The sequence below is a fragment of the Aquila chrysaetos genome, chromosome 7, assembly GCF_900496995.4.
Source record: "Aquila chrysaetos chrysaetos chromosome 7, bAquChr1.4, whole genome shotgun sequence".
Classification (NCBI taxonomy): Eukaryota; Metazoa; Chordata; class Aves; order Accipitriformes; family Accipitridae; genus Aquila; species Aquila chrysaetos.
In genome coordinates, this window is record NC_044010.1 from 16,849,357 (window position 1) to 16,869,670 (window position 20,314).

A 20,314-nucleotide genomic window follows, 5' to 3' on the forward strand; every position below is an offset into this window, starting at 1 on the left:
TTCTGGCCCCATTCCTTGATACATTATAATTGCAAGGCCTGACCCGCATCCCCAGCCCGGCTCCCAGCGGAGAGGGAGGATGGAGAGGGCCCCACGCGGGAGACCCATCTCCCCTGAGGTGGGAAGACGGGCCTGGGGCCTGGCGCAGTGGCAGGGCGCCACGCTCCGCTGCCGCTCGACTCTTGCAGAGGAGTCAGGGCGGAGGTAAGATGGCGGAATGGCGTTTGCATCTCCAGCCGGCCACCTCCTTCCCCGGCCGGCAGTGGGTCCCCTTCCCTCGGCCTCCCTCTGCGGTCAGAGGGGCACCACCCGCCCCGAGTTTCGAGAGCGCTCAGGAAAAGGGGTCAGGTTTCCCCCAGAGCTGCCGCTCACCAGGCTGCCAGCGGCAGCAAATCCCCAGCCACCGGGCCCACCCGCGTTTCCCCCGGTGGGGCGAGACCCCGTCCCCGCCGCAGCGGCACGGGGGCGCCGGGGGCACCGCCATCCGTCCTGCCGCGGCTGGCCCCGCCCCGGGGCGGAGCTTCTTCCCCCGGCCCCGCCCCGCCGCGGGGAGGGAGGTGCGCCGGGCTGAGGAAGGCGCCTGCGCGCCTGCGCGTTGCAGCCGCCGGGGCGCGCGCGGGGCCGGAAGTGGGGCGAGCGGCGGCGGCCGCCGCCATGAGCTTCCTCATCGACTCCAGCATTATGGTCACCTCCCAGGTACCCCGCTGCTGCGCGGCGCGGCGCGGCGCGGCCCCCCCCGCCGCCCCGGAGGGGTGAGGGGGGAGCGAGGTGGGTCTCGCCGCGGCCTGGCTCTCCCGCCGTCCGCCCCGGAAGCGGCCGTCGGGAGTGCCTGGGCGGGCGGTGCCTTGGGGCGCGCATGCGCACCTCCCGGCGCGCGAGGCGCGCGGAGCCCCGGGGCGGGCTGCGGCGGGGCGGTCCCGGAGCGGCGGCAACGGCAACGCCGTGCCGTGCCGTGCCGTGCCGTGCCGTGCCGTGCCGCCCAGCTGCCGCCCGCGGTACTCGCCCCGCTGCTCGGGCCCCCTTGGCCTCGCCTGCTGAGCGGAGGGAGCGGCTCCGCGCCTGGACGCGTTCGCCGCCCGCCACCAGAGGTGGAAAGAAACCCCTCGTCGCTGCGAGTGTAGGGGTGTTAGGCCGCCAGTTTGTCACCTTATGGCTGCCCGCCCTTTTCTGTCCCCTGCGCTCCTATTGCAGGAGAAGATAAGCTGCATGCGTCTTCAGGCTGCTTCCTTACACATCACGGTGACCGTTGCTCTCGTGCAATTGTCAAGTCAGAGTATAATGCATAAAAACGTTCAGTAAATAAGGTTGGAGGGAATGGCGCTTTTCTTGTAATACTGCCTCACTTCCATAAATTTAAATTTTCTTAACTTGGAACAGACAGGGAACTTCATCTTGCTATTCTCTATTTAGTACTTATTTTGTTTCTGATATTCTTCAAGAAGGCTGGTCGCAGGCACTTGGACCAGATGATTGTTGTAGGTCCCTTCTAACTGAAATATTCTATTCTGTGCTATTCTATTCTATTCGTGTCTTCTACCCCTGGTTTGCCCCGAGGAGTTTGCTTGTTTACAACTTTGGAAGATTTTTTTATTATCTGCTTTAAGGAATTTAAAAAGATGCCACTGTTTTATCTTAAATGCTTCCTTCTCCATTGATCCATCAGATTCAGCACTTCCTTCAGCTTTTTCTTTCTGCTGCCATCGAAGTCATCTTTCAATTAGTCTTTGTTTTACACCAGCTGAATTCACCTAGGAGCCCTTTAAACCTTTTCATGTCATCCTGTCTTCATCATTATGAAGTGGGTTGTGGTCTTAACATACGTGAAACTGTCCTATTGTTTTGTGGGAGGAAATACTGCCTCTTTCTTCATTAGCCTCCTTTGCTAGTAATTTATTGCATCATTGTGTTCTCTTTGACCTTCCTTTCCTGCTTGCTACCCTGCTCTCTCCTCAGTAAGCATCTAAATACCCTTTCTTCCTGTCTGCCTCTCTGGCAACTGAGGTGGTCCAACTGTTTGTTTCTGCCAAAAGGGGAAGGTTTTGCTCCCTCTTCACTTCTGCTTTGCTACACAGTCATACTCTCTCATTTGTGCTCTCTTCAATATTTGGTTAAATGAGTTTAATTGGATCACAGAGGGATCTGATAAGCTTCTGAGCTGGTGTGAAATTTTTGTTCTGTAATGAGGCGGGATGAGCTGAGGAAAGAGAACCTTTCCCCTCTCAGCAGCAGTTGGTTGTCTTATATAGACTTTAATGCACAACTGTAGTTTTCAGGACAGCTTTTGGCTGTTTCTTAGAAGTACAATGTCCTCCTACTTGATAATGCTTTGATTTTTGCTCCTAGCATGCTTTTTCACTGTTAACAATTCACCCAGAACAAAAACTTTCCCATTATTTGCTTTGCATTCTAAGATCTAACTAATCTAATTGCTTTTCTTGCATTTGTGATGGCAGCTTTGCATCTTCTCATCATCAAAAGTATCGAGTTTATCTTAAGTTGCTGCAGGTAATTGTCAAATGCTCAAGATTTCTCTGACTTAACATGTCACATTCACCTGTGGTATCTTAGAGTGTGAACTGTTAACATAATGTTTTTCTATGCTTTTGTACAGTCCCTAACACATGGGAATTCTAGTCTTCATATATAATTTCCTCTGTTATTATTGTACTTGATTATCTCCTCATCTCTTTCTTTATTTACTTATTTCTTTTTGAAGAGTTTGTCTCTACCTTTTTCCTCCTTCCCACTGTTAAATGTGAAATTACTTTATGTAAATATCACTTGCTTATCACACTTCTTTAACTTATGACCTGTAGATAGGAGGCTTATGGAATGTCTTACCTTTTTTTTTGCTATCAATTACTTTAAAGTCTGAAGTCCTCCTCAAACAAGTGTTGCCAGCTGTTACCAATCACTAGACCTTGTTCCTATTGCAGTTCTCCTTTCAAGGCAAATATGTTTGATCTTCCTTGCCCAGTGTTCCAGGTATTCCTTGCCTGTAAATCATGTTAGTCTGTTACCTTTGCCACTGCTGGCATCCAGTTACTCCTGATGCACAGTGGAATCATCCACAATGATTCCTGCATTTTTGTCTTTGAAGGTTTCCCTTCTCCACAGGGGGACAGAATGCTCTAGTTTTTTCCATGTGCTCTGAGAAGAAATACTATCTTTGTCCCATGCTTTCTGACATACACTGATTTTTCTCTTTGCTTTGGTCATAGCTACCTTTATAAAAAATAGTAAATATCTTCTGAATTCTCTTTTTGCTTGGGTTCTTTTAAGTCATTGCACTCGTTTTAGTCTTCTGAGGAATAGACAGGGCTACCTGTGGAAGGCCTGACAACACGATCTCCTTTTACTTCCTGAAGATGGGTAGTTACACTTTTGACCACATTGCTTAATTATTTATTTCATTTAAGTTATCTGCAAAATAGCTGTGATATTAAGTTTGTCTCTTCAGGTGTGTGTTGAAACTTAACTAAATTTTGTAAAGTGCTCTGAGAGCAATTGAAATGCAAAGCATTATTGGCTTGTCCTGCTTCACCTACCTTGCCCATGTGGCTTTCTGCAACTCCAGATTGTGGTTTGAGGCATTCAGCACTGCCATTTCCCTACCTTAGAGGTGCTTTTAACACCTTTCATCCACCTTGTGTTAGTGTGTAACCAGATTCAGTGTAAAGACCTCTTCAGAAAAATCAAATGCACTTCTAGTCTTAAAGAAACAGCAGATATTTTTATAAAATTTACTCATCTCTAGAAGATGTGTATGTTGTGGACATTCAGGTGTTTACTTTGCCTCCATTACTGTGTTTCCTGTAAAAACTATAAGCTTTAATTCTGTAGATTAGAAGAGTGAAACAAGAAACAACAATGCAAAGGATTCTGGCAGGCCAGGAACCAAGGAATTCCGAGAACTTGGGAATACAGAACTGAGCTGTCTTGACTGGATCTTCTGTAAGGTCATAGCCTTCTGTGTCTGCTACACTTGAATATTTAAAATATTCTTCTCTCCGTGGTACTGCGGCAAGTTTTAACCTTTTGTGGATCTTGGGTACTTTGGCCCACCTCTTTTCCTTCCGTTTGTTTCATCTACAATCAGTAGTGAGGTAGCTTTGTATTTTGCAAGCTGCTGGATACAAATGTTAAGTGCTTCATCTTTTCTGCAGGTGCTGTTCTTTGGATTTGGGTGGCTATTCTTCATGCGTAAGCTCTTCAAGGATTATGAGGTGAGAAGGGACTTTTCATTACAGGTCTATATCTTAAAAATTACTCCCAGTTATAGAAATATTTTTAAAACTGCATTTGGCTTTTTTCTTCTCTTTAAGCCCTCTTATCTTGTTTTTAATTGTCTCTACAGTTACTTTCTAATTTCCTCTTGTGCTTCAACTTGAAAGACTCCTAGATGGCTGAGGAAATGGGTTCTCTGGGGCCAGTGAAAGTTTCCATATTGGCTACGGTTAAATAAAAAAAAAAACCAACAAAAAACGTGGAGGAGGTGCAGGGATAATAGGAAACTGTTTTGCCTTTTGCTTGAGTAAGCCTGCCTTATGTAATTGTAAAATTTTTGAGGCAAAATCAAATTCAGTGGTTAACTTTAAACTCAGTGAGGTGTGTTCACTGTGGCTGAATTGTTTGTGAGGATTGGATGGGATGAAACGGCTGCATTCTCTTATCCCTAGAGATATGAGAGAATACAGTCTAGGTCACAGATGGCTTAAGTGCGAGCCAAATTCAGACCCCAGAAGTTTTTCTGATGTGGATCTTACTTTTAAATCTAAGGTTAAGATCAAAGAGCTCTGTTAGCAAGGGCCTATCATTAGTGAAGTTGACGTAGAGCACTGCATGCTTGACATGCCTTCTGTGTAAGGCATCTCTGTTAAATGTGCCAATAGCTGCAATCAGTGTAATACTGAGCAATGTAGGAGTTCGCCCTCTGGTTTCTAACAGGCTGTTGGTTTCTTCCTGTTTAGATAAAGGGCAAGGTGCCTTGAAGCAAGAGACCCAGTTGTGTGCCATCGTACCTTGTGATTTGTTTTTGTTACCTGAGGGATATCAGGATGCCATTTTAGGAATGGAAATGCCCGATGTCTCTGGTTCGTTTTCTCCATTGCAGGTGCGACAGTATGTGGTCCAGGTGATCTTCTCTGTGACTTTTGCCTTCTCTTGTACCATGTTTGAACTCATCATCTTTGAGATTTTGGGAGTGCTGAACAGCAGGTGAGTCTGGGAGCTCACTCAAGGACTAGCCTGCCTTGTGTTCTGCAGCATCTTCAATCCAACTTCTAAATTAATGGATTAGTCTTGGATTGGGGAAGCTGTGTGAGAATATCGTCAACAACTCAATGGAGGTGTTTGAGCAGCAACATTTGTTTATTTGACAGAACATGAGACTAGAAGCCATAAGCTCCCAATTTTCCATGCAATTGCTATTAGTGTGGTCTAGGTCCTTGGGGCAAGGCATTAGTCTTTGACTTTCTCCATTTGTGAAGTTAAAAGAAACGATTTCTTTTATGGGAGTATTGTGAAGCTTCAGATCATGCTGAAGAGCACTTTTCAGATGTTAAGGACTATAGAAACTATAAGTGCTAGTTTTTCTGTGGTGGTCAGAGCAGTGAATAAGATGTGAAGCTAATTGTGGAGTGAAAACTACTTCTGTAATAATACGGTATTTGTGAATCAAAGGCGCATCCTCCCTTGACATAGGGTGGGGACTTCTACATAAAGAGGATGTTAAAAACTGTCTACTTCAGAAGTCACTAGGAAAGAGAACGTAGAGCAGTAACCTGTAGGGGCTAGCTGGGTTTCCTGTTTATTCTCTCTCGTCATACTAGTATAAGAGAGCAGTCAAAGGAGTTGAAAGGCAAGAAGTACAAAACTGATAAAAGGTAATGTTAGTTCTGATTGTATGTTATTAATCTGTAGAGCTTGCAGCCAGAGAGATCACTGAGGAGTATGCTTTTATAAGTGTCAGTAAAGGGCTGGACATCAATATAGATGAAAATGTTTGCCTCTGAATTAGCTAGGAAAAAGTGACAAGGACCCTTGTAATTTCTCCTTCCCCAAGGCATAAAGAAGATATAAGTTAATATTGGGAACAGGACTTGTATTTTTCTATTCAAGCTAAATGAAAAGTCAGTTCAGCCAAGATGAATCTCATCTGCATTGGACTAATCTCCTTTGGTCAGAGGAGTACTGATGATTTTGGTATATATGTGTATTTTTAAATTCTTGCTTTGTGATGTCTTGCAGATGAGACAACTCACTTTGAAGTGAAACATGTTGAATTCTGAACATTAATATTTTTAATCTTGTCAATTTGAATTAGCCCTTTTTTGACCCAGCCACTCATTACAAAATTAATTACTGCTTATACTTAGTTTTGATTTACTGTTCAACTAGATGAGCAGTAAGTCAAATGAATGATGCTGCAGCCGGCATTTGTCGCTGTAGAAATACAGTATTTGATAAAATAGCCCAGGTAGTTTTTGATTTTGAAGTGCACATTCTTGAGTTCTGTATTAAAAAACAAAACAAAAACCCAAACCAAACAACCCCCCCACCCCACCCCAAACACCAAATTAAATCCAGAGTATTCTATATGCTAGGCCAATATTATCCAATGCTTGCTGTCATTGAAAGGATTGCATTGACCTGTGATTGTCTTTGAGAAATTTGTTCTATTACGATAGCGTGCTAATCAGTATTTTGGCTTTTTTTCAGCTCTCGATATTTTCACTGGAAGCTGAACCTGTGTGTCATTTTGCTCATCCTAGTCTTTATGGTACCCTTCTACATTGGTTACTTTGTTGTGAGCAATATCAGATTATGTGAGTATTTGGTTTATGGCAGTGGGGCTGCTAACTTGAGATTATGCATACGAATGAGAAATACCTTTTCTGAGAGAGAGAGGTGTTGGTCACTATCCCTGTAGCTCCCTCCTTCCTCTGACTTTGTTCTGGCTAGATAACTTCTCTTTGGAACTTTAGCATGAACTGTTTATTGAGCAGTTAGGAGATGCTTTACCTGACCCCAACAAATGTAGCTTTTCTTCATGGGTTTCGACAAAGTTGCGTACTTCAGAGTAATGTTACTGGAATTTGTTCCTTTACAATTTTAAGCTTGCAGCCAAACCCTGGAACCCTTGGCAAGGCTGTGTTGTTCTGCTAGAGGGTAAAAGAAATGCGACAGAGAAGCTCAATAAATTACTTTTGCTTTTTTTGCTTACTACTGTCTGAATGAGGCCTCTTCCATGTGCTAATGGACACGTACCCTTGAGCTATTGATATTCATCGCTCTTTTGTATTAAGCTTAGACATGTAGGTTGGAAGTATAAAATGTGTAGTTTTGGCATGAATATGAAGTTTTCAAGTTTCATGTTCAGGGTCACACAAGAAAGGTGCAGCTAAGTGTTCCCCTGTTCATAGTGCAGCCCTTGTCATACATCTGTGGGGAAAAGCCAAAGTGGTACATTGCTGCATTAGCTCTTGCTATGTCTCTCAAATAGCTGGTTCAGTAGGAAGTGAAGGGGTGCATACTGCTAGCTGTAGCTCTGTTAGTTGACACCTGTTTTGGCCACCTGTGCTCAAAGCAGCCTTTGGACCAAGGTAGCAATTTTGCAAGCTTGAAGAAGCACTAGAGGAAGAATGTCTTTAAAATACTGGTTTTTTTCCTCTCCATTAGTGCACAGACAGAAACTGCTTTTTGCGTGTGTTCTCTGGTTGACATTCATGTATTTCTTCTGGAAGTTGGGGGATCCATTTCCTATCCTCAGCCCAAAACATGGTGAGTTTCATATTCTTTCTGATTAATTCCCTCCTGAAAATAGGCTTTGTTATCTCACTTTTATCTTGGAGCTATTGTTATGTTGTCTCAGCTCTACGGTTGGGTCTGTAGAAAGTAGATCTTGCAACTGAGGGTCCACTCTGCTTTGAAATCTGCAATCTGAAGGTTGTCAGACTGACAGAAATGGGTGGATACATCTGAATTATTTGCATTAGTTTTCTTGCAGTACCACAGGAAAACTTCAGGGAAGTGAATGAGTCCTAACTGAACCTAGACTAGGTAAGAACACAGTGTACTTTTTGAGGACACAAAAACTTCATCTCTGCAAATAGTTGATCACAATTTTTATTCACTTGTTTATTTTCTTGTGGAGACTAAAGCTAATTTATTTAAGAAGAGAATCAACAACCAATCCTTCATCTGACTTTTTTCAGTCAGATTATTGTTTCTTGTGACTGAAATCAGATCACTTTAGCATAGGTGGCTGTCCAGTTGACAAAACATGGCAGGGTGCCTAAACACCAGAGCAATATAGACTGTAGCCAGCAACATGTCTAGCTAGCTTCAGTACAGCTTTGTACACCGCCTAAGCCCAGAGGCAGTACAGTTGCACGGTACTAGAATGTGAGTTGGTAAGTCCTGCTGGACACCAGAGCTATTTATGTGCAGAATTAGCTTGGGTATCTCTGCATTGGAGTCATGGAACTAAGAGTGAAGTGTGAAGATACTGTGTGCACTTGGGCTACTTTGGGTCCAACAGTAGCTACTTTGGGTCCACGTGTTAGCATGTGCCTAACTGTACTGAATCCTTCAGGCACTTAAGTGTGCTGAAGGATAATAACACTGTAGAACAAGACTATTTGTCACCTCGGTTTCCTGTGTAAGTTATGTTGCCCTTATCCTCTGCACTGGAAAATTGTTTGTAAGTATATTGTTCTCAACAGGTGAAATTCAGTCAGTTTCACTCAAATTGGTGAATATGTCTGTCTGCATAGATAACAGTCAGCTTAATCTTTCTGTGCTCTAGGAAGCTACTTTGTACTAATCTGTAAGAGAAAAACTGAAGGATACCAACTGCTGTAGGGCCTGCGCACCCTTTCGTCTGTGATCCTAAAACTTCTCTAAGAGAAAGTGTGTATCTGTGTTTTGTAATTGTGTCATTTGCCACTGAAATACAGCAGCTAGTATATAGTGCAGATCCCTCTGCCCAGTGTTTCATTGCCAAGAAAAACATGTATCCACTTTGAGTTGCAGAAGGTGCTTGAGATGGCAGAATATAATAACCCAATGGGAGTTTAGCTGTGGGGTTTAGGTAATCCTCTTCAGATCACTGAAAAGGTTATGTGAAGCTGCGTAACAACTGCAGATTTCCAGAACTGGTAGTGGGGTGTTTTCTATATTTAACTTCTGCTTCACAGGATGATACCTCCACAGTGCCTTATCCTACCAGCTGTAGACATGAAGTTAGAGCAAAGGATTCTAGGGGTTTTTTTCCCTGCTGTACTGCTGGGGTGCTGCTGACCTGCATGTAGGGACAAAGCTGCTGCAGGGCTTTGTCATGTGGTGGTGGCCTAATTCAGACAGGTGGGATCCTATTGTGGAGGGAGATGTGGCAGGAGGCCATGCTTAATGAGCCCCTCATGCTGCAGTACATTACCTGTAGTGTCTTTCTCAGTGTGCCCCACCCTGCTCACCTGCATGTATGGTGGTGTGCTGCAGCCGGGGAATTGTGCTGACTAGTGGGGCCCCTTTAAGTACCTGCACTGGCATCCTATGTCAGGGGGTGCCTTGCCTGGGGATGGTGATGGCAGTGTGCTGCAGCTGGGAAATGCACCATCAATCAAGGGCTCTGAGTCAGGAGCCCTGGCTGGTCTGCAGCTTGTTTGATAGACTGAGTTTGGGAGCTCATAGTAGAAGGAAAGTTATGTTTTACTCAATTGTGTACTAGTATTCTAGTAAAACTTAACTTTATCTGAGTCGATAAAACATTCATTTTATCCAACCTGATCACAAGAGTAGGGTTGCTGTGTGTGTTATGGGGAAGCATTGCTTTAACCAGTGGAATGTCATGTCATTTTGAAGGCACCTCTGTTTTAACTGCTGCTGTCTGACAGTGTGTGGGGCAAAAGGCCAGTGTATTGTAGCACATTCTGTAGCTCGTGTAAATCTCTATGCAGCTGCACATGACTGGGTGTCTCGGTCTCCCTTTGTGAAGTCTTTTTGCCTTGTTTTCATCATTTATTCCCCTTCTCTGAAGTGTGAAATGTGGCTTGGCGCTTGGCCATCTCAGCTTTGCGATCATGTAAGCTCCAAATGTGCTGTGTGCGGCAGCTGCTCTATAACTAGCTCCCTAAAAAGCGACTGATGTTAGTAGCACATGGCACTGTATCCTGAGAAGGCAGGTTGAGGTCTGTGTTTAATGACTGGGAAGAATAAAAGCAACTTCAGTGCTTGGTGTTGGTTACAGCACAGGCTTGATGTTCATGCTGTATTACATGAATATATGTTTTAGAGTCCACTTGGTGCTCAGGTGGAATGCCTTGTTGGTGGTCACCTCAACAACGTGTGTGTGTCCACAAGATGAATACTGAACAGCCAGGAGCAGCATAAGCTTCCCATGCTGTCGCAATTCTGCTGTCCTACAAGCGCAAATTGTGTCTGATCTGGAGGGGTCACTTCTAATAACAGTTGACAGAATAGGGCATCCTCTCTATGGTTCAGACATTTTTGGGCCAGTTTTCCAGGACTAGCTGGTTTGGTAACTCTAATCCTGGTTATTGCTGAAGTGGCTTTGCGGAAGATGCCTCCTTTATAGTGTCTGGTGGATGATCTGCGTTCCCACCTCAGCAAAGTGCAATCACTAATGCTTTATTAATTTAGAACCAAAATATTAACTGTTAGTCCTCTCCAGGTCTGTCTTAAGCTTCTTTGTAGCTAGAGTTTCCCATCCCTGTTTCTAAGCATGGTAGCATGCTTTCTGAGGGAGACTTCCTACCTCTTTCTTTTCATAGTCCCTGTCTGTACTTCATATTACCTCTGGTCATTGCAGTAGGAAGGCAGTTGGATCCATAAAGCAGCTCTGTATGTGTGTTATGTTGTGAAAGCACTGAGGATGGACCAAAGTGAAAAGAGAAAGGTTACTAATGCCGTGTTTTTCCTCTCTCAGGAATCCTGTCTATAGAACAGCTCATCAGCCGCGTGGGTGTGATTGGGGTGACACTCATGGCTTTGCTGTCAGGATTTGGGGCTGTCAACTGTCCATACACTTACATGTCCTACTTTCTAAGGTAACTGCAGCCTTGTGAAATATTTTGTCTACCTTTTTGAGATTATTCTGCTTTTCCTGTGGCATTGATTCAAGTTTTTTCATAAGTTTTTTTTTCTGAATCTAGCTATTGCCATGTCTAGATGCTAGAACCATTCATTTCCATTGCTGAAGCATATTCTCGTTATGCAGGCTTCTCTTTTCTTTGTTTCATGGGCATGTACATATTTCCACCATAACAGGATAGCAGGCCTAACTGGGTGTCTTCCTTTTGCAGGAATGTGACAGATGCAGATATTCTGGCTTTGGAGCGACGACTCCTTCAGACTATGGACATGATTGTTAGCAAGAAAAAAAGGTGAGAAGGCAGCAGTAGCATGAAATGATTTATTTCAAGGATTTTCAGTTGGTATGGTGCAAGATGGTTCTTGAAATTACCAAAATTATTAGTCTTCTCAGGGCTACGTATTCCAGTGAAACAGGCGGCTGAATTGGGTTGAGCTGTGTGGTGTTTCATTCTGGCCCGATACACAACTTCGTTTTTTTCCCAGACATATGCACTAAATGGTACCCTTTCTTACTGCAGTGGCACAGATTACGCTTCCAAGACAAATTGATACTGTCTGATGGCACCTTGACTAGTCTGTAAGATGGGCACCTTTCTGTCCTGATGAATAAGTGACCCTTAAGCCACTGCAGCTGGCTCTCTTACTGGTGGTGTCAGTACAGAAATTGGTTCATACATATCAAGCACTCTCCTGCTCTGTGGATCTGCTCTTTCCTGGTCAAAGCTGAAGCAGGCTAGTGAGCTGGCATGGACACAGCTATATTCTTGCAAATGGCAAGGTTTACGTTAGTTAAGTTTTGCAGAATTGCAAAACATTGCTAATGTGAATGCAGTGTAGTGCACAAGCATGCCATCAGAACTCTGCTTTTGTTGGTTTAGTTTATTCCACGTACCCTAAGCGAAAAAGCTACTTTTGGAAACAATGTAATTTCATTTACACTGGAAAGATTTTTGTCTGCTGTTACAAATTACATATTGCATGCCTTACTAACTGTGCAGAATAAATACAATTACCATAGTCACTTCAAAGGTTTGGCTGTCTGACACTGAATTCTTACAGCAGTCCCCCAAACTTTACTTTTGGTGCGCTAATGTTTTAATGGAACCTTTTAATGTATGAAAGGGAGCTTTTAGGTAGTCTAACCTTGCTGAATTAGTCACCAGCGTGTGTATCTACTGATAAGTATTAGCATATGAAAGTATAGTTAAAACATCACTTTTTTCTTCCCCTTTGAAAACGTTAAGTGGCAAACAAATGTTAACTCCATATTTGTGGTCGTGTGAGATGGTGAGTAGTGAGTACTCAGGTTTAATTGATTTAATTGACTAGAAGCATACTAAAATACTGGCTTTGGAGTTAAAAGATACTGTGTAGTGCTGCTTCTGACTCTGTGCTCTTTTTTTTTATATAGCATTTTTGGTCCTGTGGTCCAGGGAGAGTGATGTTGGGGTAAAAGTAAGGATGCCTGGGACTTGTAACTGACTAACACTTTCTTGCCTTCCTATGGCCAGGAAATCTTCTTAATGTAGCAACTTTCTAACCATTATGAAGAGCCACATAAAGTGCGATAATCACTTGGGAATTATACTGAAGTTCATGTACTGGTATTTAAAAAAAAACCACACACACCCCCGCCCCCTGCCAAAATCCAACTCCCCACCCAAAAAACCCCTACGTAGTCTCAGAAATGTGCAAGAAATAGCAGAAGCTCGATTTCTGTAGATTTTGTTCTCTTTTTGCTTTGACAGGGAGCAGTGGCTTGCATAATTGGACTATTTGCTCATGTAAAGCAGAGCTTAAAAAGTTAGATTTGTATCAGTCTAAATGCAATCCAAATCATTCGGCAGAATAGCGGGAATAACAGTATTTTACAGTGTAGGGTAAATGCTATAGCTCCATAAATTGTCAGTTACTTGCTGGCCACCTTTTCAGTACTACTGATAACTCAGAACTTATCACAAGGGTTATAATGCAATAGAACATAAAGCTTTTTTGTTTTCTTTGCTGATCTTGGCATTTCTTCTCATACAACCCTTATTCACACTGGCTTCCTTGTCAGTAGGAGATGGTTGTTGAAAGTTGTTTTCCCTGATGCTTTTTGCACAGGAATGATTGTTTTCTCCTTCCTGAGTGTATTCAAGTAAAGCCTTATGGAAATTCGCCTCTAAGGTTGGCAGGTTCTTTATATTCATCCTTGCAGGTTTGCAGGTAACTAAGCCTCAGGTTTGAAATGCCTAGATTCTGTGACACTGTTGCTTCATTTTGGTTCATGTTAGGGTCACATCAGCCTATCTTATCTAGGTATATCACATATCTACACAGGCAAAGTGTGTGGTTTTTGCCTGTGGATCCTTTCTATGAGGTCTCCAGAACTCCTCACTTCTGTGTGGGTACAGAGATCCCTGTCAGCTCTCAGAAGAAAAGATTTGCCTTTGTATACTTACAGCCTTGCGCTTCGCCTTGACGTAGCTGCATTTTTGCTGCAATGCTGTGGATTGTTTGGGATGGAATGTGTGAATTGGGTACTGGGAAGAAAGCAAGGGTTGAAAATGCAGTTCTTATATTTGGCAGCTGTCAGGATGAATTGAATCGTTCTAAGATCTCTGTTATTTGTAGTCTGTGGCCATATGTGCTTTTATGTGTGTTATGTGGGGTACCCCAAGGGTGTTTCTTTTGCTGGATGTGAAGGAGGAGTGATTTTTTTTTTTTTTTTTTTTTTGTTACACTGCTTATCAACAACCTTGAAGAGGGCTCAGTGCCAAATGTAGCAATACTGGCTGCAGCTACAAGAAAGGGCCTAAACACTGTCAAATCATGGGTCGCCTTGACAATCCTATGAATAGTTTTCAGCTTAGGAGTGGATAACTGGCTCACAAATTTGAATGGGGAGAAATGTGAGGGAATGAGGCCAGAAGCTGGCACTGCTCGTGGGGATTATGCTGTGGTGCACATGGGAGTGTGAGGGACAATATGCAGCTGCTGCTGTAGTGTTGGTATTAGCTTTAGGAGTCATGTTCAGATCACCTGAAGTGTCCAGTGGTTCAGTCCAATAATGGATTTAGGTGTTTCTGCTTCATAACAGCTTGTCATGCAGCCCAGTAGTGAGTGACAGCATATCAGAGAGTCTGCTGCATACCATCCAGCGCTCACAGCTCTGTGGAAGAGGCAGATGTGCAGTGATAAAGGAGAGGTGTTCAAGGGGAGAGAGGAGCATGAGAAGTCTTCTGATTCCTGAACCTGAGATAGCACAGTCTTGTGTTTGGGGAAGGGAAAGTGACTAATGATATGACTTAGAAATCCATTTGAATTTGAATGTTTATTTTTAATTGGGTTTAAATCCCTTTAAGGTTTGAAATAGGATCCTGAATGGAAGTCTTGGGAAGTGTCTTATTGAATCTCGCTTGATTAGATCTGGGCTCTACTCCAGAGCTAATCAAGATAATGTTATGAAGCAAGATTTGTGCTTAGGCAGGGGAGGGGGGGGGAAAGAGGGAATCTGTTTGCAGCAAGTTTTGTTTAACAGTGACTTCTAAGGAACTTTGGGGTTTTTTTTAAATTTTATTTTTTAATAAAAATACTTTAGTCCTAAGGACTTGTGTTTCCTGTTCTTTCAGGATAGCAGTGGCTCATCGGACAATGTTCCAGAGAGGAGAAGTGCATAACAAACCCACGGGCTTCTGGGGAATGATAAAAAGTGTTACAACATCTGTTGCAGGCAGTGAAAGTATCCTTCATCTGCATGCTGGCATCTGCCTCAGGAGGTGGCTCCAGCTTTCTTCTGTTTTGAAAGAAAGAGTGTTAGCTGGGCCAGTTACAAAGCATTTGTGTTTCAACACGTTTCAGCAGTCTGAGCAAAAGGCTTAATGTCTCCTGGGAAGTTTGCTCTCTAGCACAGTACTGTCTGACCTTTTGCCCAGGGGTTGGACACATAGTTTTACTATGACACAGTCGGGAGTTGCATGCTGCTGCCCTGCCCTATAAATGTGCTGTTGCATCAGCATGGTTGAGGTGTACAGCAGATTGCAGGACAGATGTGCACACTTACGGTGTCACACTGCAGATGTCTACCCCATCACATCACTGACATGGGAGGCATCTTTCTATTCTGATGTATCCTCTGCTCATATGACTGACCTGCATGTGTATTTTTCTCGTAACTTGAAATATGCTCTTCCAGGATGGAGAGCCTGTGACGTACTTGAGCAAAACAATGGGGTTGGCTGAGGTGCTGGAACAATTTACCTAGCCTGTAGTTGACTTTCTGGCCATGTTGGAAAGCCGTGAGAAAAAGAAGGGCAGGAAGCAACTAGTTGACCAAATAAATTGTTCTCATTATATATATATATAGGCTGGCTACTGATGCTATAGCAATGTGACAAAAAAGGTGGATAGGAACAGGTGAACAGAAGTTGTTCTGCCCATGTGAAAGGGGTAGAAGGAATCTGTTGGGAATTACAAGGGTCTGTATTTCTCTAACTTACAGTTGCCTACCAACAATTTCTGCTAGACCACCTAAAGTGTGCAGTTTGCATATTTAAGGCTGAGGGCTCTTCATCCTCTCCTTTCCCACTAGCTGTTAAAATCAGAATTTGGCTATTTGACAAGACTCTTCATAATAATCGCTAATCTCTTGGAGTAGTTACTCAGCAGTTTTGTTTATGAAGATGATGTGAGAGTGACATATTGAGAGATGCACTTCAGTGACAAGGGACACTGATCAAAGTGGAGCAGCAGTCTTCCAGAGCTCTGGCTCTATTCTGCAATGTGTTCTTCAGACAGAGGAATAAAGAGCTTGTTGCATGACTGCCTAAATAATGTGTTACTGCCTGCCTTCTTAAAATGGAGTAGTGTGCAGTGTATGTATCCCTGAGATTTTTTTTGGTGCAGTATTAACAAGGAGCATTAAGACTGAATCAGAAAACTGATCTGGGTCAAAAAAGTGATCAAACCGTTAGATGTGGCCCTTGAGCTGAAGGTGGAGAATGTTTTGTTTTTAATTAAGAATTAGTGACGTATTCTAGCCTTGACTATGCTGGTTTGCCAGACCTGTCCCTTATCCAGCAAGAAGTGGATGCTCTAGAAGAGCTGAGTCGGCAGCTTTTTCTGGAAACTGCTGACTTGCATGCAACAAAGGTACATAGCAAAGTAACTGCCCAGGTGGGTGTTGGGAGGCCAGAGTAGTTTGAAAGAGAATGTATGTTATAAGAAATTGAAAGCTGTTCAGCAGGTAAATGTTGAAATGTTGTGATGTGGTAGAGTGAGGATCTGTTTCTTTAATTTGGGTTCTAGATGGCAGTTTCCTTCCAGTTCAGATACATACTGGACTATGCCCCATGTCCCTAAAGCCATTCAGAAACTTTTGAATTAAAACGTTTGAGTTCAGAAACATTTTAATTAAGAGGTGTAGAGGGATAAAGCTGTGTTTGCTACTACTGGTGCTCCATTAAAATTATGTGTTGTGGATGATTGTGGAAATTATATATTTTTTTGTGTGTTCTGTTCCCCATCCCTCCTTTTGTATTTCCAGGAGAGAATAGAGTACTCAAAAACTTTCCAGGGAAAATACTTTAATTTTTTGGGTTATTTTTTCTCCATCTATTGTGTCTGGAAAATCTTCATGGTATGTAAATGTTTTATTGTGTTTTATGTGGACATAAGCAGTTGTCACACCCTGCATAGATTATGCTATACATGCAGTTCATCAATTAATGGTCCGGTTTCCTTAAAATCCTGCTTCTGGAAATTCTGAAAGAAACTGGTCCTTGGTTGACATAAAGCTCTGGATCTGTCTTTTTGTATAAAGCATTAGACAAGCAATTCTTACATGTGTGCATTTTGCACCTTCTTAGACAATCTGACCACCCCTGCCCCTTTCCTAGGTGATACAAAGTAAGAGTCATGCATGTGTCTCACGTGTGACGGTGAAGTATGCTTTTGTTTTCTTCTTTGAATGTAAATCCATCTCCCTCTTGCAGGCAACCATCAATATTGTATTTGACCGTGTGGGGAAGACTGATCCAGTCACAAGAGGAATTGAGATCACTGTAAATTATCTGGGAATCCAGTTTGATGTGAGACTTTATTAATTCTTATAGCATTTTCAGCAATTCCAGTCTTATAAAAATAAAATCATACTGCTGAATGGGAGAGGGTGATAGAGCCATGAGAATGTGTCTTTGGCTTCTGACTTATTGAGTAGGAAGGGAAAACGCACAATGAACTTTGTTTTTGCACTGATTTTATGCTGGGATGGTAATGTGGTCTTGCCAGAGAGGTAGCGAGTTGCTTGTTTATTTTGGGCAAATGAAAACACCTTGGTCAACTTGCTTAGATTAATACATTTATCTACAGAGTAATTACGTTTGCATGTGCACATAGGTGTTTTGTCATTTACACTTTTTAAATATATCCCTGTGAATACGGGGTTCTTTGTGATTTCTCGTGTGTTTGGAGTAAACAACTGCTAATGTATTTGTGAAAATGTCTGTTAAATAAGCCTGTCTACAATGGATATCTGTACAATTAGGAAATACAAAGACCCTGAAGAATTGGCAGCTATACAATGTGGTGTAAATGGGGTTAACGTTAGAGATTTAACTGTATTCTTCTTGTTGACACAGGTGAAATTCTGGTCTCAGCACATTTCCTTTATTCTTGTTGGAATAATCATTGTTACCTCTATCAGAGGATTGTTAATCACACTTACAAAGGTAAGAGTCAGGACTCTTAATGTGGTTTTGGACCGGGAAAGCTGTTATCAGATCTTTAACTTTAGATGGGACAAATACTGTATGAACTCTCAATATGCATTTGTGTCTTTTCAATATCTGAATATAAATACTTGCAGAGGGAGGGAGAGAGGAAAAATACCTTCTGCAGTGTATTTTCCCACTCAGTCTCTGTTGTTATTACTGTGGGGAAGAGATATAGATGCTAAATGAGATGTTAAATGTAAGCAAGGGTTCAAAATGATGCTGTAGCTAGGGCTTATTAGTAAGGTTGATGAGATGGTGATTAAAAGAATTTAGATTGCTTAATTTGAGCTGCTGGTAGGACTCGAAAGGCATTAACTCAAGAGACATGTGACTCATTGTCTTGACCTGGCTTTTGGTATCTAAGCTTAAACTTCAATATATATCGTTATATGACTTTTACCACGTGGTGCCACTGGCTTAGGGAGATTCATGTTTAACACTAAGACTGCAGGTTTCTGAAAGTAGGGTGCAGGCACCCCTCCAGAAAGTGTGCTTTTTATTGTTTTTTTCAATGAAGAAGCATTGAATGGTATGTACCTTTCGTGCTGTCCTAAGGCACATCAGACTTATCTGACTTCTTATTTCCAGTGCTTTTTTTTTTTTCCCCCCTAGTTCTTCTATGCCATTTCCAGCAGCAAGTCCTCCAATGTTATTGTTCTGCTTTTAGCACAGATAATGGTATGTAGAACCATGGACACACCTATATACATTTATGCATGCATACATATTTGTGTATGTATACATGTACACATAATAAAATCTTTGTATGCTGACCCACGTTAGCCACCTAGCCAATTGTGAAACAGTAACTACTTTCTTTTTTTTAATTTACAGGGTATGTACTTTGTGTCATCAGTGCTCCTGATCCGTATGAGTATGCCTCTAGAGTACCGCACTATTATTACAGAAGTCCTGGGAGAGCTCCAGTTCAACTTCTATCATCGTTGGTTTGATGTGATATTCCTAGTTAGTGCACTGTCCAGTATCCTTTTTCTCTATTTAGCACACAAACAAGCCCCAGAAAAGCATATGGCCCTGTAAGGACGGACTACAGTCACACACTGCTCTCTGTCCTTTCAACTGCACTGCTGCAACTCCTGTGGACTGCAAAACTCGAAGACAGCCAGGACTATTCTGTGTGTTCCAGCAGTGTAACTGGCTCTTTGAACTTCCACACATGTCATCATCAAGCTCTGTGGCTCATTTTGTTCAGGTGCCACAGCGTGAAGGAAAGGGGATGCACGTATTGAATGTGAGATAGTTCATTGCCAAGTTATAAGGTCACTCCTTGGCACACCAATACGTAGGGGCATTGGAACTTCGGTAGTAGGCTGTCTGAGGTAAGATGCCTTACTTTTAGAAGAGAAGGCACCAAGAAAATGTGATTTGTCTGTTGAAAATCAACTCATAATTGGGATTCAGAGGATGGCAATTCTGGAGTTGAATGTTTGAGTCTGTGGAATTAAATAAGCTTTTGTAATGTTCCATGCAAGCATCACAGTTGTTTTTTTGTCAGCCCCAAAGATTTGGCTGGAAGCGAGCTAGAAAGCGGCTAGGATATACTGCCTGGCAGAAGTGAAGTGGAGAGAATTTCACTCCATTTCTGTATGGAGTGTATGCTAGTGCGTATCACTAGTACCTACTGTCCTTAGGAGCTGGAGATTAGCTTTCTGTTGCTGAGTCTCAACTTTTTTTTCTCTCCCTGCATAAATGGAACTGAGGTTTTGGATTCCTCTCTGGTAGAGTTCATTGTGAAGTCAAAGACCACAGCTATGCATTGTTTGCCTTATATGTTACAAATTTGTTTACCTTATATGCTGTAAATTTGGTGTTTCCCACAACCTGTGTATTCTTCTACAGTAGCCCATTTACCCTTCTTGATGTAATTCAAGGCATAAATTTCATTCATGTGACTTAAACTTGTAGCTTCCCATAGCCTCTCCTAGGCTTTGTTTTAAAATTGTTCTGGAACATAAATCATAGATGGTAAGAGTAAGACCTGGGTGGGGAAAAAATAGCCACTTTAAACAATTTGTTTTTGTGTTGTCTTCAGCATGCAAGGAGGCAAAGTATGTAACAGCAGTATTACAGAGCCATATATGTCACATTCAAGACTATGTGGTGTTGACTTGGAGTTAGGCAAACCTGCATGACCAAATTATGTACACTATTCTAAATACCATGATCCACAACTGTATGCAGGAGAGAACAGTAGTGCTTAAACATCTTGAGTTATGAATTACGAAGTTAGCTTAATGTTTGAAAGAAATTTCTGCAATGTTAGCAGGAGAAAGGCATGTAATGCACAGGGTACGTTGGCTTATGCCGTTTCACAGCAGTTGTACTGCTGTTAGTATAGTGTAGAAGACTTGCCACAGAGATTGAGTTGGTGGACTTGGATTAGGGGGAGAATTGCCTCTTCTGGGAGATGAGGAGAAATCAGT

General features: G+C 42.6%; 1 protein-coding gene across 5 annotated transcripts; it reads left to right on the top strand.

Annotated features, from left to right (window-relative positions):
- Positions 1-566: 566 nt before the first annotated feature.
- GPR89B (G protein-coupled receptor 89B) lies at positions 567-19,355 on the top strand. Of its 5 annotated transcripts, none has more exons than XM_030019820.2 (14): positions 567-696; positions 4,167-4,226; positions 5,114-5,217; positions 6,721-6,827; positions 7,681-7,782; positions 10,949-11,069; positions 11,325-11,405; positions 14,730-14,839; positions 16,160-16,248; positions 16,643-16,735; positions 17,091-17,186; positions 17,736-17,825; positions 18,483-18,548; positions 18,705-19,355. In XM_030019820.2, exons 1-14 carry the CDS (start codon positions 655-657, stop codon positions 18,909-18,911), a joined length of 1,368 nt encoding a protein of 455 aa, XP_029875680.1. In that variant the 5' UTR covers positions 567-654; the 3' UTR covers positions 18,912-19,355. The 5 variants fall into 5 exon arrangements, with proteins under 5 accessions (XP_029875680.1, XP_029875681.1, XP_040980644.1 ...); XM_030019821.2 differs by lacking the exon at positions 567-696 and adding an exon at positions 987-1,088; XM_041124709.1 differs by lacking the exon at positions 567-696 and adding an exon at positions 1,125-1,290.
- Positions 19,356-20,314: the final 959 nt, after the last annotated feature.

What these genes read in the sequence shown, in the direction of transcription:
- GPR89B (XM_041124709.1), top strand. Translation starts at nt 1,150, where the DNA reads ATGGCTGCCCGCCCTTTTCTGTCCCCTGCGCTCCTATTGCAGGAGAAG. An exon ending in TTGGGAGTGCTGAACAGCAG is followed by an intron (nt 5,218 to 6,720) that starts GTGAGTCTGGGA and finishes GCTTTTTTTCAG; the next exon opens with CTCTCGATATTTTCACTGGA. An exon ending in CTGACTTGCATGCAACAAAG is followed by an intron (nt 16,249 to 16,642) that starts GTACATAGCAAA and finishes TTGTATTTCCAG; the next exon opens with GAGAGAATAGAGTACTCAAA.